Consider the following 11,918-nt stretch of genomic DNA (forward strand, 5'->3'; position numbering starts at 1 on the left):
GGAGTGTGATCTCTTTCCACACACTGTAGGACAACTCCCACACTAAGCAGAGTTTGGAGCTGGCAGGAATAGGGGAGCAAGGAATTTGGCTTGTCATTATCACTGGGTTTCTTCTGCCACTTTTCTCTCTGCATGCAGGCAAAACTCCCATGTGGACTGCAAGGAGGCTTGAATGAATATGAAATGCAGACTGTAAGTGGGTAAAGATGAGGATCTACTTCTTGTGCAAAGGGTGGCATGGTAAGGGAGTTACTGGGACAATCATACATGAAATCTTTGAGGAAATAATAGCATGAATAAGGAAACAGGTACAGATTATTTGCCGTGTCAAAGCCAATAAATGCAAGGGTACTCACACCCTGGAGCTGACTCTCTGCTTACACCTCTACTCTGGGGTCTGTAAATCCACGCTTGCCTTCATTAACCAGAGTGGGCCTCTCAGTTCTCGTGTGCCAGACCAACACCTAGAGGGAATCACAAAGAGTTCAGGGGCTCCAGATGCCTGGAAACACCGAGAGCCGCACACCCATCAGGTGGGATCCTCAGCAACCCGGAGCTCACAGCTGTTTGAAGCATGTCATTCAAAGGGGTTGAACCTGGCAGAGACTTCACAGGCGCATGAAACAGTGACAAGGAGGAGGGATCATTCTGGACTGAAACTCCAGACTCAACCCTCTGCCAAACCTCCTGGATTTTGGAGAAGCAATCTGGGCAGGAATTGTATGTCTGAGGCTGTTTATTAACACAGAGTGCGTAGCACTAACTGTTCCTCAGCGCTCTCCGAGCTTCACATCTGTGAAGAATTTGGCAGGCTCTGCCCATCTGTCCCAGCGCCGTTCGGCACTGACATGTGGAGCATGGCAGGAGGCTGCAAAAGCAGCGAGGACCTGGCAAGGAGAATATATCTTCAAGGTCTCTTGTCCTACTCACCTTCGTGCAGTTGGCTGCTTTGGGCTCCAGCCCATCCATAGTCACTAGATCCTTCAGCAGACTGGTTTCCTGGTAGCCTCCTTTAACTCCCTCCAGCTTGAAACTGGCCTGAGGCTTCTCCAAGATCAGCTTGATGCTGATAGCAAATCCAGCCATGTCAATAGCAAAGGGCCGGTTAGGGTCGAAGACGGTTTTCCAGCCTACCACCTTCCCTGCTGGGCTCACTTTTGGGGATTCATATCGCAGTCCCCCAACGAAAGCCACTGGCCAGACTGACACCCTCCTTGTGTAGCGCATCTGTGTGCCAGAAAGAAACAGCACTGTGAGAATTCAGCCCCACGACGTCTGTCCCAACCCGTCCGTGTACCATCCTCTGCTTTCCTTGGCACCTGTCCTGCCCTGCTGACTTCCCACACAATCACTCTAGGCAACACAACCTCTTGTTCACCTGTGCTACTGCTTGAAGAGCTACAGCTTGCAAAGCCACAAGTCTGTTTTAGCAAACTCTTCTCTGAATACCAAATTCACTGCTTTTCCATGCCCACGTTCCGTCCCTCAGACGAAGGAAAACCTTTGGTTTTCTGATCTCATCTGAACTTTTGTAATTTTTTGTAAAATTTTATCATTTTTGAAAATCCCAAACACAACTTCTAACAGGCCTCTAGCTCTGTATTATCGACTCCACTCACTCCAACTTCTCCCTCACGCAAGTAAAATCCCTCCCTGACTGATGCATGTTTGCCCTCATTTGTTGCAAATTCCCCCCACTCTTGTTCTTCCATCCACAGCTACTGCCTAAATGAGTGGGGTTTTATTGAAATTGTCAAAAAGGACCTGCAAAGAAATAAGAAAGGATGGGCTTAACAGGGATCTAAACATTTCTGAAAACTAGAAATGTGTTCTGATGCATAACTCTGTATTTCAAGTGGTGTAGTACAGTTTGGCTTACACTGGTGACAAGAGAGTTTACTGAATAATCATTTTTGCAATTTTTCAATAGACTTGGCATCTCACAAAAGCCAAGTTTCCAGCAGAACTCTGGGCAAGCTTCTGTGATCTCAGGGGCACAGTCCTGTTGTGGTATCTGGAACTCAGAGTACAGATGGGCAGCCAAGGAGAAAAGGGGAATTAGAAAGTCAGTCAACTTTTCCAACATCCCCTACCCATCACATCCCTACAACAGTGCAGATTTATGCTTTGCCAGAAGTTTGTCTTCTGTGCTTATTTAAATCAGGTCAGCTCTCCCTGAGGAGAGGTATAAATTCTGGAGTATATATCCTCTGGTCCCTGGCAAAAGGGGCTCTAGTTGGTGCAACGTTGATTGAGTGGCTATTCACATCTGCAGCCTACACCATCACAGATGTGCTCTTCACTCTTTCAGCCCTTTAGAGCATGGCTACTGGGCTTGCACAACTATAGGTTTGTATTTGCCCTATACCGAGCTCTCACAGAGTGCAGGGTGGGAGAGAAGGACTCTAGGCAGCATGCCAGAGCCCTTGTCTCCCAGTTGATTCTAAAAGTCCTCATGGTAGCCCTATCTTAGAGGTCTTTGCAAGTACACCTGGCCCTAAGAGGTTTTGCAGCTGTATCCTGCTTTTCTGTTCCATGTAATTTTACAGCTCTTACCTCTTCAAAGAGCTCCAGGCTATAGGTGTTATCATCATCAGCAAAATACACTACCCCTTCCGGTGGTGCAGTGTTGCTGAAGCTGTCCCTCAGCCAGTGCAGCCCCAGGTTCCTCTGTAGTGTCCCCCTTGGGGTGTGGGATGGGATCCAGGACAGCCCCAGCTTCAGACTCTTGGGTGTCTCCACATTGAGGTGGGTGAAGTTGAGCCCTGCCTTCTCCAGCAGGTTGGATACCAGGTTGGTCCTCCGGGGTGAGTCCTCCACCACCACCCAGTGCAGGTTCTGTACGTGTAGGAAGGTGTTGGCCAGACGGGTCAGCTCAGCTTTTTGCACTGGCCGGGTGTAAGTAGGGGTGATAACGAAGATGGTTGGCAGGGTGTCTGACCATGGGGGAGGCCTGGAGTACACATAATTATGGATGACTTTAGGCGTTGCCCCTATGCTTTGCTGCTGCCGAATGCATGAAGGGAGGCCTTCTTCTCTCAGTGCAGATGTACCATTGAGGAGAGCTCTAGAGGTCACGTTCTCATCTGTCTCTTCTGGGACAAAAGGAAGGAAAGAAGAAGAAGAAAGGTGTTAGAGAACTGAACACTGCTGGGATGCCTCCTTTCCAGGGAGTGCTGGGGACACATCTGTCTGGAGTCAGTGCTCAACACATCAGCGTCCTCTCCCCAAAGCAAACCTAAGTTGTGTGTTTAACATGCTCTTAAGAACACTTTGTGTGCCTGCTGTAGGCAAACCCTGAAGGGGCCTTCAGGCAAGTTTGTCTTTGTTTAACCCATCCCATGAGAGAGCATCTCCTGCTGAGGGTTCGCACCAGCAATCATCACAACCACCAGCGCACTGACAGCAGAACTCTTGCACTTACTTCTCAGCAGGCTGAGGTAGCGGGTGGTTGGATACTGGTGCCACAAGGTTAGGAGAAGAGCCCATGGCAAGGCAATCAGGAGCGTGGTAAGAAGGTTACGTCTCCTCAGCATGCTGCAGAGAGCTTCCAATGCCCAGGCATCTCTCTACCTTTCAGAACAGAAATAAGAGTAGGGCCTCATCAGTCACCACAAACATTAGGGCAGTAAGTCTAGAGGCCAAACTAATAGACTGAGTTTGGCTTGCTTAGAGGGAGGCATGATAAACATTGGGCCCCAATCCAGAAAAGCATTTGTCTAAGTATAAGTTTACAAGCAGCCCCATTAACATTGCAGGCCCGAACCATTATTCAGCTGCCCTGGACAATTCCTGTGCTACTGAATAGAAGCTTTCATCTATTATATTGCTGTAAAGAACCTCCTGCTGCCCCATGATGAACCCACTGTCCTTGACTTAGGGTTGTTCACGTTTCTGCTTCTGAAGCCAGAGAGGACTGTTATTTGCCCCCTCTCCGGGGTTGGTATTCATTCCTGAGCTTTGTGGTGACCATTTAATTTGCTGCTTTTGTAGAATTTTTTAAAACTGTGTGCAAGATTTGTGTTCCTGCATATGCAAGTGAACAAAACATAAAATGTCAGGCATACTCAAGATAGCCATCACGTCCTTCACTCCTGCAGTTTTAACTCATCCTCCTTATGCAGATGCATTGAAGCATCGCTATTGCCTACTAAGTTTTCCACAAAATCCTTGCCCCAGTCATTCCACAGTGCTGGTGATGCCTGCTGAACTTCCCTTTCTACTCCTGGCTTCCAGTGTTTCGCCACTGCAACATTTAGTTTAAAACACAGACTTCAGAATACTTTAATTTCTTTCTTAGCATTTCTGTAATGTACGTGATCATGAGATCTGAGGAATCGCAACAGTTAACATTTGTTTTTGAAATGCCGTCAATAAGATGAGAGGAACTAAAAGAAAAGAAAGAGAAATAAAGGACAAAACTATCAGGAATAATCAACAACGGGGTGGCTTATTTACAGATGGTCCAAGCTACAGTAGTCCTGTGCTTGATTTTTCACAATTGTTGAGCACCTTCAGCTCCCATTAGTTAATAAGATTAATGAGCAGTCAGTCTGTCTGGAAATCAGATCCTTGGCTTCTCAAGGTAGCCATGCCTTCAACAAAGTACCCAACATTAACGATCAGTTTGGAAAATGCAGACTGAAGTATTCGGATGTCTATTGCAGACCACTTGTTAAGGGACGTAACTCAGCCCTCTGTAAAGTCATGGTGTGATGAGATCCCAGCCCTGGCTCACCTGTTGGAAAGACCCTTAACAACCCGTGTGCACTGTCATATAAGCACGAGATCCCAGAGGTGACTTCTGGAAGTCCAACATCAAATAGGCTTGCCTAGTGCACGTGCTGCCTCCTGTATGGCTCTGGCACAGTCAAGAACATTTTCCTCCAACTTCTAGCCTCTGCTTTGGCCCCTCTCTGGGTATGAAATCTCCTGATACTGTTATTACACACCAGCAACAAAAGCAATGCTGCAAGAAGAAGGATCCACTTCTGCTCCTGCAGAACGGCAGCCCGCGGACACACTGCAGGGTACAGAGCAAAGTTGCTTGTTTACCGTCTGAGGACTTTCGGCTCACACTCCAAGCAGGCTGCCTGATGCTTGGTAGCTGAATTTTATTCCCCTCTCCCTCCTGGTAACATCTGTAATCTGTTTCCTCTGGGATTACCTTTCTGATGGCAAATACTTCTCCCAGTGGACTTCCTCCCTACCACAGCAATGCTCATTAGGAGACTAAAGGGAGCATAAAACTTTCATTAGCCTCCTGCAGAGAGATTTCTGTTGGGAAACTACAGTCATGTGCCCTGGGAACCAGAGAGCTGCCGAATGGCACAGCCCCACCAGGCCCCCTTGCCCTCCCAGGCTGAAGGCAGCTTGAGAGAAGAGGGCAATGGCATCACACTGATACAAAGGACAGAAAGCAGGTTCGAAGTGGTTGGCTCTCAATTACTGCTCTGCCAGGGATTTCCTAGGTGTACCGAGGCCATTCGTTTAAAACCAAGGTCCTCAAAGGAACGTAGGCACGTTGAGTGCAAAGGAAACTCCTTTCCCAGGATCGGGACCCAGCAGCTCCTTATCTGTCCGAAGGGGAAGAAGGATTGCCTTGCTTCAGCCGTAGAGAATCTTGTGAGAGGAAACATGACAACTGGTCTGAAAGGGTTCTGCTTTGTAGTGACAGCAGCCACATGGTACTCCTGGAAGATATCAGGGGATGCTATTCGAAATTCATCCTCTGGGACCTTCTTAGGACCTGTCTTTAATTTGTTCCGTTACAATTTACCTTGGTGTCCTGAAAAACAAGGATTATGTGATTGCAGGGCTCATCAGTGCCCTACTGCCAATAACTATCAAACCCATTTCAGCCAAATCTGACAGAAGACTAGCATGTCTCAGCAAGTCTTCTGGCAGACAAGTAGGTACTCACAAGCCCTGCTAAAGAAATTGCTGCAATGTGAGCTGATCCCTTGTTAGACACCAACAGTACCAGGCTGGAGCAGTCCCTCTAGGGAACCTGTCTCCACTGCTCCCCAAACCAATGGTTCGTGGTGATAATCTCTAATGATTCTAACCTCTTTTTTCTTTAATAAAAGCCCTTAATTATACAGGCACAGTTTCCATGCAGCGGCCCTGCCACTGCTGCGAACTCCGGTCGCTTCCGGAGGGAAGGGGAGGAGGGGGCGGCTGCGGTGGCAGCTGCGTTACCCAGAGAGCACAGGGGAGAAGTGGATCAGAGTTTGAAGAGCTTTAACGAATTCCCTTTCTAGCTCTTTCTCCTCCTCCTCACAGCCAGCCTTGTTCATGCTTCCCGAACACTGCAAACCAGCGGAGATGCTGTCTGTGTGTGCAGCTCCCCAAGGTGCTCCTTCCTCATTTATTTCTACACGCACTTTCTCTCTATTGCTTTTCCAAAGCATGCAATGCTGAAGAAGTTAAACCCCACATAAAGCACCAGGTCACTTGTGAACCTCAGGTCAGAGGAATCTGACTTTAATGCCATTTTCAGGAAATCTGTCTTGAAATACTTTATTTTCTCTTTAAAACCTTACCTTTTCTCCCCCACTGCCGCCCTCGGCATCCATCATGCTTGTGCTCTTCTCTGTTTCTTTACATCTTTCACCTGCCTTTTCTCAGTCTCTCTTCTTCCCTGTTTCCAGGACTAGAAGTATTCCCTGGCCTACTAATAATTTTAGCCTTTGTCTTCTCTCCTTCCCCACACAAATGCCTTTTGCATTTTCTTACTGTCGACCCCGCATGGAACACTTCCCACAAAGAGGCCATTAAGGCATCAGCCCATCCTCTTGAAAACGCAGCATCAAAACCCAGCCACATGTCAATGCCTCTGGGTAGCCTGCTGATGGCCCCAGTGGGGCTTACGGAGGTTTACTGCACATAGTTTTTACCTACTTTTTATAATTAAAAACAAAATCCCTTAAGTGGCTCAGATTAATTGCATGCCTGGCTGGCAGGCATTACTGCGTGTGTTCTTGGCACAACCAGCTACCTTCCTTCTGCCTTTAAACCCATTCAGAGTAGATCCTGTTAAATGAGATTCAAGATCAGAAGAAAATTTTGTGATCATCTGAACCTGTCTCCAGCGATCATCCCGTAATTCCTGGGTTTAAACTGTAGAGGGCAGGGACTGTCTCTTAATGTGGTTGTACAGTCCCGTACTGATCTTAACAGAAGCCTTTGGATGCGACCGCAATACCAATATTATTGATTGTACTCTTTTGCTGGCTTTTCTCCTCCCTTGCTATTTCCCCTGTCCTGCCTATTCCCCTTTCTCTTCCCTTTTACTTTTTTCCTAGTGTCTCCTGCAGCCCCTGTTTGTATTGCACACGCTTAACGAACATTAGCGGGATGTTTGATGGATGCCTTCAATATGCTGCCTGTAGCCTTCTTGAGCTGTTTTCCAATTACACATCCCTCTTCTTAATTTCATCCATCAATCTTCTGTTCTCCATTAAAAAATAAACAAACAGACACACACAGAGCACAAAACTGAGTATGATAGGGACAAAGTGTTGCTTGTACTATTCTCGCTTCACGCTGCTTTGTCAGACTTCTCAATTCCTGGGACACAACAGCATCCAGTCTCCGTTTAAGCTCACGCGGTGATGCAGGGAGCATTAACCCAACATGATTGGGGAGAAGAGAATGGGAGAAGCACCCAGGGGAAAAAGCCCAGCCCGGATGCCCCAGACTGATGCTGAAGAGAAGCAAGATCTGGCTGAGGCTCGGAGCATCACATGTGACTGATCCCTTCATCTGCTGTTGACTAATTACCACCACTTTGCTACAGGCAGGGCAGCTCAGATGTTGGGAGAGGGATAAGGATTCCCAGGCTGGAGAACAACCCAGGCAGCCTCACCGTTCAGATACAGTTTTAAGAGGTCACATATGTGACTTTCTCCCTGAGTTGCAGAGTAGTTTCAAAGGACATGTTGGGTGAATGGTAGAGAAAGGTGAAGGTTAGGGAGAGGCCCAGCTGACTGGAGATTACAAGGCTGATGTGTGAGTTCAGGTGACAGTGATTTTCCTATAGCCCGGTTGAAAAGCTGTTCAGTTTGCATCCTCTTCGGCAACTCCGAAATGGTTAGGACCACACAGGCTTTGGTACTTCTGCTCTGAGGTTTCATTTCTGCCCTCCACCCACCTGATTCAGCACACCTTTCAAAAAGTTTGCTCTGCAAGAAAAGATGATTTTGCAACCTCTGGTTCAGGGCAGCCAGCCTGCCTGAGCCAGGCTTACAAGACCCTGAACGTTGGCCCAACCCCAGCCCCAGGACTGTATGTCAGTAGTCTGAGACACAGGCTCTAAAGATCATTATCTTCACAGAGGGACAAATTTCAGAGTTCAGACTGTCCCCTGGGAACATCCCACCTTTCAGTGTAAAGACTTTTCTAGGCAAGCACCCAAAGCAAACTAGTCTCAGCTAAGGGAGCCAAATGCTTCAGGAAACACCCCCTAACCTTGGTTTGTACCATGTTTGCAAAGCCTCCCGTCCTGTGCGTACCCCGGGAGGAGAGAGGCATGGAGAGGGGTGCGAGGGGCAAAACTGGAGCAGAGCTGCTGGCGGGTGCAGATGACTCTTAATTTCACACACCAAAACTGTCAGCAGGGTGTTTGGTGTGTTCTGCCTGCATTTTGCTGCCTCTCTCCATCAGCCCCTGGCCACCTTGAGGAAGTCCATGCAGATTTCATGAGTTCCCTAACTCCCGGTGTGGGAGATGTGATGCTGAAGGCAGAGCGGGGAGCTTTCCATTATTGATGAGAGCGACCTCTCTTTAAACAAGGAATGCATAATTCATGGCAGCGCCGGTATTTGTGGTGATCAGCAACGGCTCTGTCTCTGCTTTGCTGAAATCCACAGGATGCTGCTTGTCCCCGCTCCTCTCATTCCCTTGGGCCCATCAGAGCCTTCAGCCGAAACTTCAATACTGTTTAAAATTGAGACAAGCCACGATGCTGCAACGCTTCCCCTCACCGGGCAACCTCCTGCCCGTGCGAGATGTGCACGATCAAGTGGGAGGACGGATTCAAGGAACCACAGAAGTGGGTGGAATGGGTTATTGCTCTGGGATAAGCAGTGGTAATTACTGTGCAAACACAGCCACAACAGGACGTTTCTCAGCAGCGGGACGACTCTGGCCCTGAGACAGCTCTGCGGGAATGGCATCGATGTAGGACAGAAAGGACAGGCTAGATCTAAAGGACAGTGCCTGAGGGTTCATATTCAGCTGTATTTCTTGTGGGGGTGGGAAACAGAAGGGGAAAAGGGAGATTTGGTTTTCAGCTCAGTAAGTAGCAATTTCTCCCCTAAACTCCGCTGGAACTCGGTGGCTGAAAAGCAAATTAAAAAATAAAAAAAAGGAAGAGTATTTTGTTCTGGGAAGGGACATTTTAATGATGGAACAGGGAAGGGAAAGGCTCTTTCCTCAACCCAAGCTGGGATCTTGACCTCCGCGTAGCACAGCCAGTGCAAACCACTGCAGTCCTGTCCTAAGGGGGAAGGTGCTCTTCTGCTGGGGGTTTTAACCTTCTCTCTGCCACAGACCTCACGAAGGAGGTGAGCACTTCCCTACCGCTCGTGGGGACGAGGCAAAATTAACCGAGCCCCCTGGAGAGACAAAAACCAGAGAACTACAAATAACGAAACAATACGGGGAAGGATGGCCAGGTCCTTCCCCAGGGCAGGAAGACTGGAGCTACCAGCAGCTGTGGGGTTTCAAGGCTCAGCCCCATCGACACTTAGTCACTCGGTACACAGGCTCCTGTGGGGACAACTTCCCCGGGAAGTGAGTCACTCCTAGCGAAACAGCCGCCCTTCCCAAGCCCCCACGCTTCTTCCTCAGATGTAAAGAAAGGCTTCATCCTCTCCCTGCCAGCTCTGATGCCTTCACCATATGGGACTGCGGTTACTTCAGCTCAGAAACCAGGCTCGTCCTTGGGGAACGTGCCGTGTACCAACCCCCATCCCCCCACAGCCCGCACAAACCCAAGTCAAGCATCTTCCTCCAACCTTGGTCCGTAAGCAGCTCATCCCGGCGCCTTTTCCGAAAGCATCCTTATCCCAGACGTGTGGCTCGTGTCTGAGCGGCAGGGGGTGGGGGAGGGTGATGCTTTATACAGGGCTTTGTTCCCAAGTTAAAAAAAAAAAAAAAAAGGCAAAAAAAAAACCAAACGCCAACAGAAAACGGAAAAGAAACATTGACGAAGCTAATTAAATCTGCTGGCTAGGTCCCGCGGCAGCCAATACTTTTGAGGCAGCGCGTGGCTCAGCCTGCTATCCCCAGGTAGATCAAGGGTATCCAGGCACTATCTGGGCTATCAGCAGGAACACAGATAACCCAGTTCGGATATAGACTAGACCTTGAACTTGGCTGCAAAGCCCAGCTATGCGGGAAGCCTTCCGGAGCCTGCAAAAGGAGGTCTAAACCAGGCTATTTTTAATCAGCCCAGACCCAAACGTCCTTCATGACCAACCCATGCGACCTGTCACTGCCTTCCCATCCTCCTGAGCTTTGACGAGGGTGGGACACAGCCCTCTGCCCCGTCCCCACTTCCCTGTGCTGCAGAGCTGTAATCCAGGGGTGCCAAAAATACCTGGAGAAGGATTGGCAGCTCAGGCCCAAACAGAAGCAGGAGGTACCAGATGTCTCCTGAGAAAGCCAGCTCTCTCCTGAGAGACCTCTCTGCTTGGAGTTATCCTCTCTTGAAAGGGAAGTTGGGGGCTTATTCAAATGTTGACTTCTCTCCACTGCTGCCAAGCTCCGGCAGAACCAAGGTCCTTTTTAGGTGCTGATGACTATTACAGAATAATCATTCCAAATGTATCAGCGTGAATCAGCCCAATATCTGCTTTACCCAAATAAAAAAAAAAAGCTTTTTTTTTTCCCCCGAGGAGGCAAAATAATTCTAAGGAAGCAAAAACAATACTGGATTGTTCCAAATGTTCCAAAGTATCTGTACATTTAATTCAGAGTTTTCCCTACTGATTTAACAGCTGATGCCTGTTTAGCAGGAGTGGGAGCTGTCATTTTTGCAGGTTTCTTAACAAAAGCAGAAAGGAAAAACCCATAGTATTTGCTTCCAGAACATTTTCAAAGATGGAGAGGAATTACTTTTTCAGAGAAAAAGGCATTAGGCATTATTTGATGGATAATTACATTTCACAGGTGCTCATTTGGGGGAAAAAAAAATCACGTTGATCACAAGCTCTTTGTAAAGATATGGGGCTCAAAGGCCAACGCTGTTCCCCCAGTAGCAGCCAGGATGCAGAAATGGGCTTTGGTCTTAGCTATGTGTCAATATGACATCAAATGCAGACCTCCAGAGGAACATGCTATCACTAATGCACACTCTTGATTGATTTAGACAGCTTGTTTTCCTCCTGCTTTCAAAGGCAATGCTGAAATGCTCTTCCCTGCTGGACTTCCCTGTTACTGCTAGAGAGGGCAAAAGAAGCCGAAGGAGAAGCTGCTCTGGCTGAAATCACAATGCAAACGAGTGGAACAGCAATGATGCCATTTAAATCACAGACGTAGCTAAAGATGTCTACTGTCTTCCCGGAACCTGGGGAAATGCTGACGTTTTAATGGTTACACGTGTGCTGCCACCCTGAAGAATCAGAGTCCAAACCCCTTATTGCACGGAAACAACTGTGAGCAGAGGACGCGTGTGGTGCACGGGCAACAATCCCCCAGAGTTTTTGTTTGGGAATGCTGGCTGACTTCTGTGATCAATAAAAGCGTCACGCAAACAGGAAATTTGGGCAAAATGTTTTCGTGGGTGGCTGCTCCATAGATTAACACAGAGAGGACGCTGGCCAGCACTGATGAGTTGCCACCACATCAGGCAGGCGTTGGTTAAGTGAGAAGTGGAAAGAGGAGGAACACCACTTTGGTCTCCTTGATGG

The 11,918-nt window shown here is 48.3% G+C and overlaps 1 protein-coding gene across 1 annotated transcript; it reads right to left on the reverse strand.

Annotated features, from left to right (window-relative positions):
• Positions 1 to 377: 377 nt before the first annotated feature.
• On the reverse strand, positions 378 to 3,536 carry LOC104615653 (galactosylgalactosylxylosylprotein 3-beta-glucuronosyltransferase 1-like). The gene is made up of 4 exons (XM_010285811.1): positions 3,425 to 3,536; positions 2,557 to 3,095; positions 931 to 1,227; positions 378 to 464 (listed from the first exon to the last, which is right to left on the reverse strand). Exons 1-4 carry the CDS (start codon positions 3,534 to 3,536, stop codon positions 378 to 380), a joined length of 1,035 nt encoding a protein of 344 aa, XP_010284113.1.
• Positions 3,537 to 11,918: the final 8,382 nt, after the last annotated feature.

The sequence above is a fragment of the Phaethon lepturus genome, unplaced genomic scaffold, assembly GCF_000687285.1.
Source record: "Phaethon lepturus isolate BGI_N335 unplaced genomic scaffold, ASM68728v1 scaffold10224, whole genome shotgun sequence".
NCBI lineage: Eukaryota > Metazoa > Chordata > Aves > Phaethontiformes > Phaethontidae > Phaethon > Phaethon lepturus.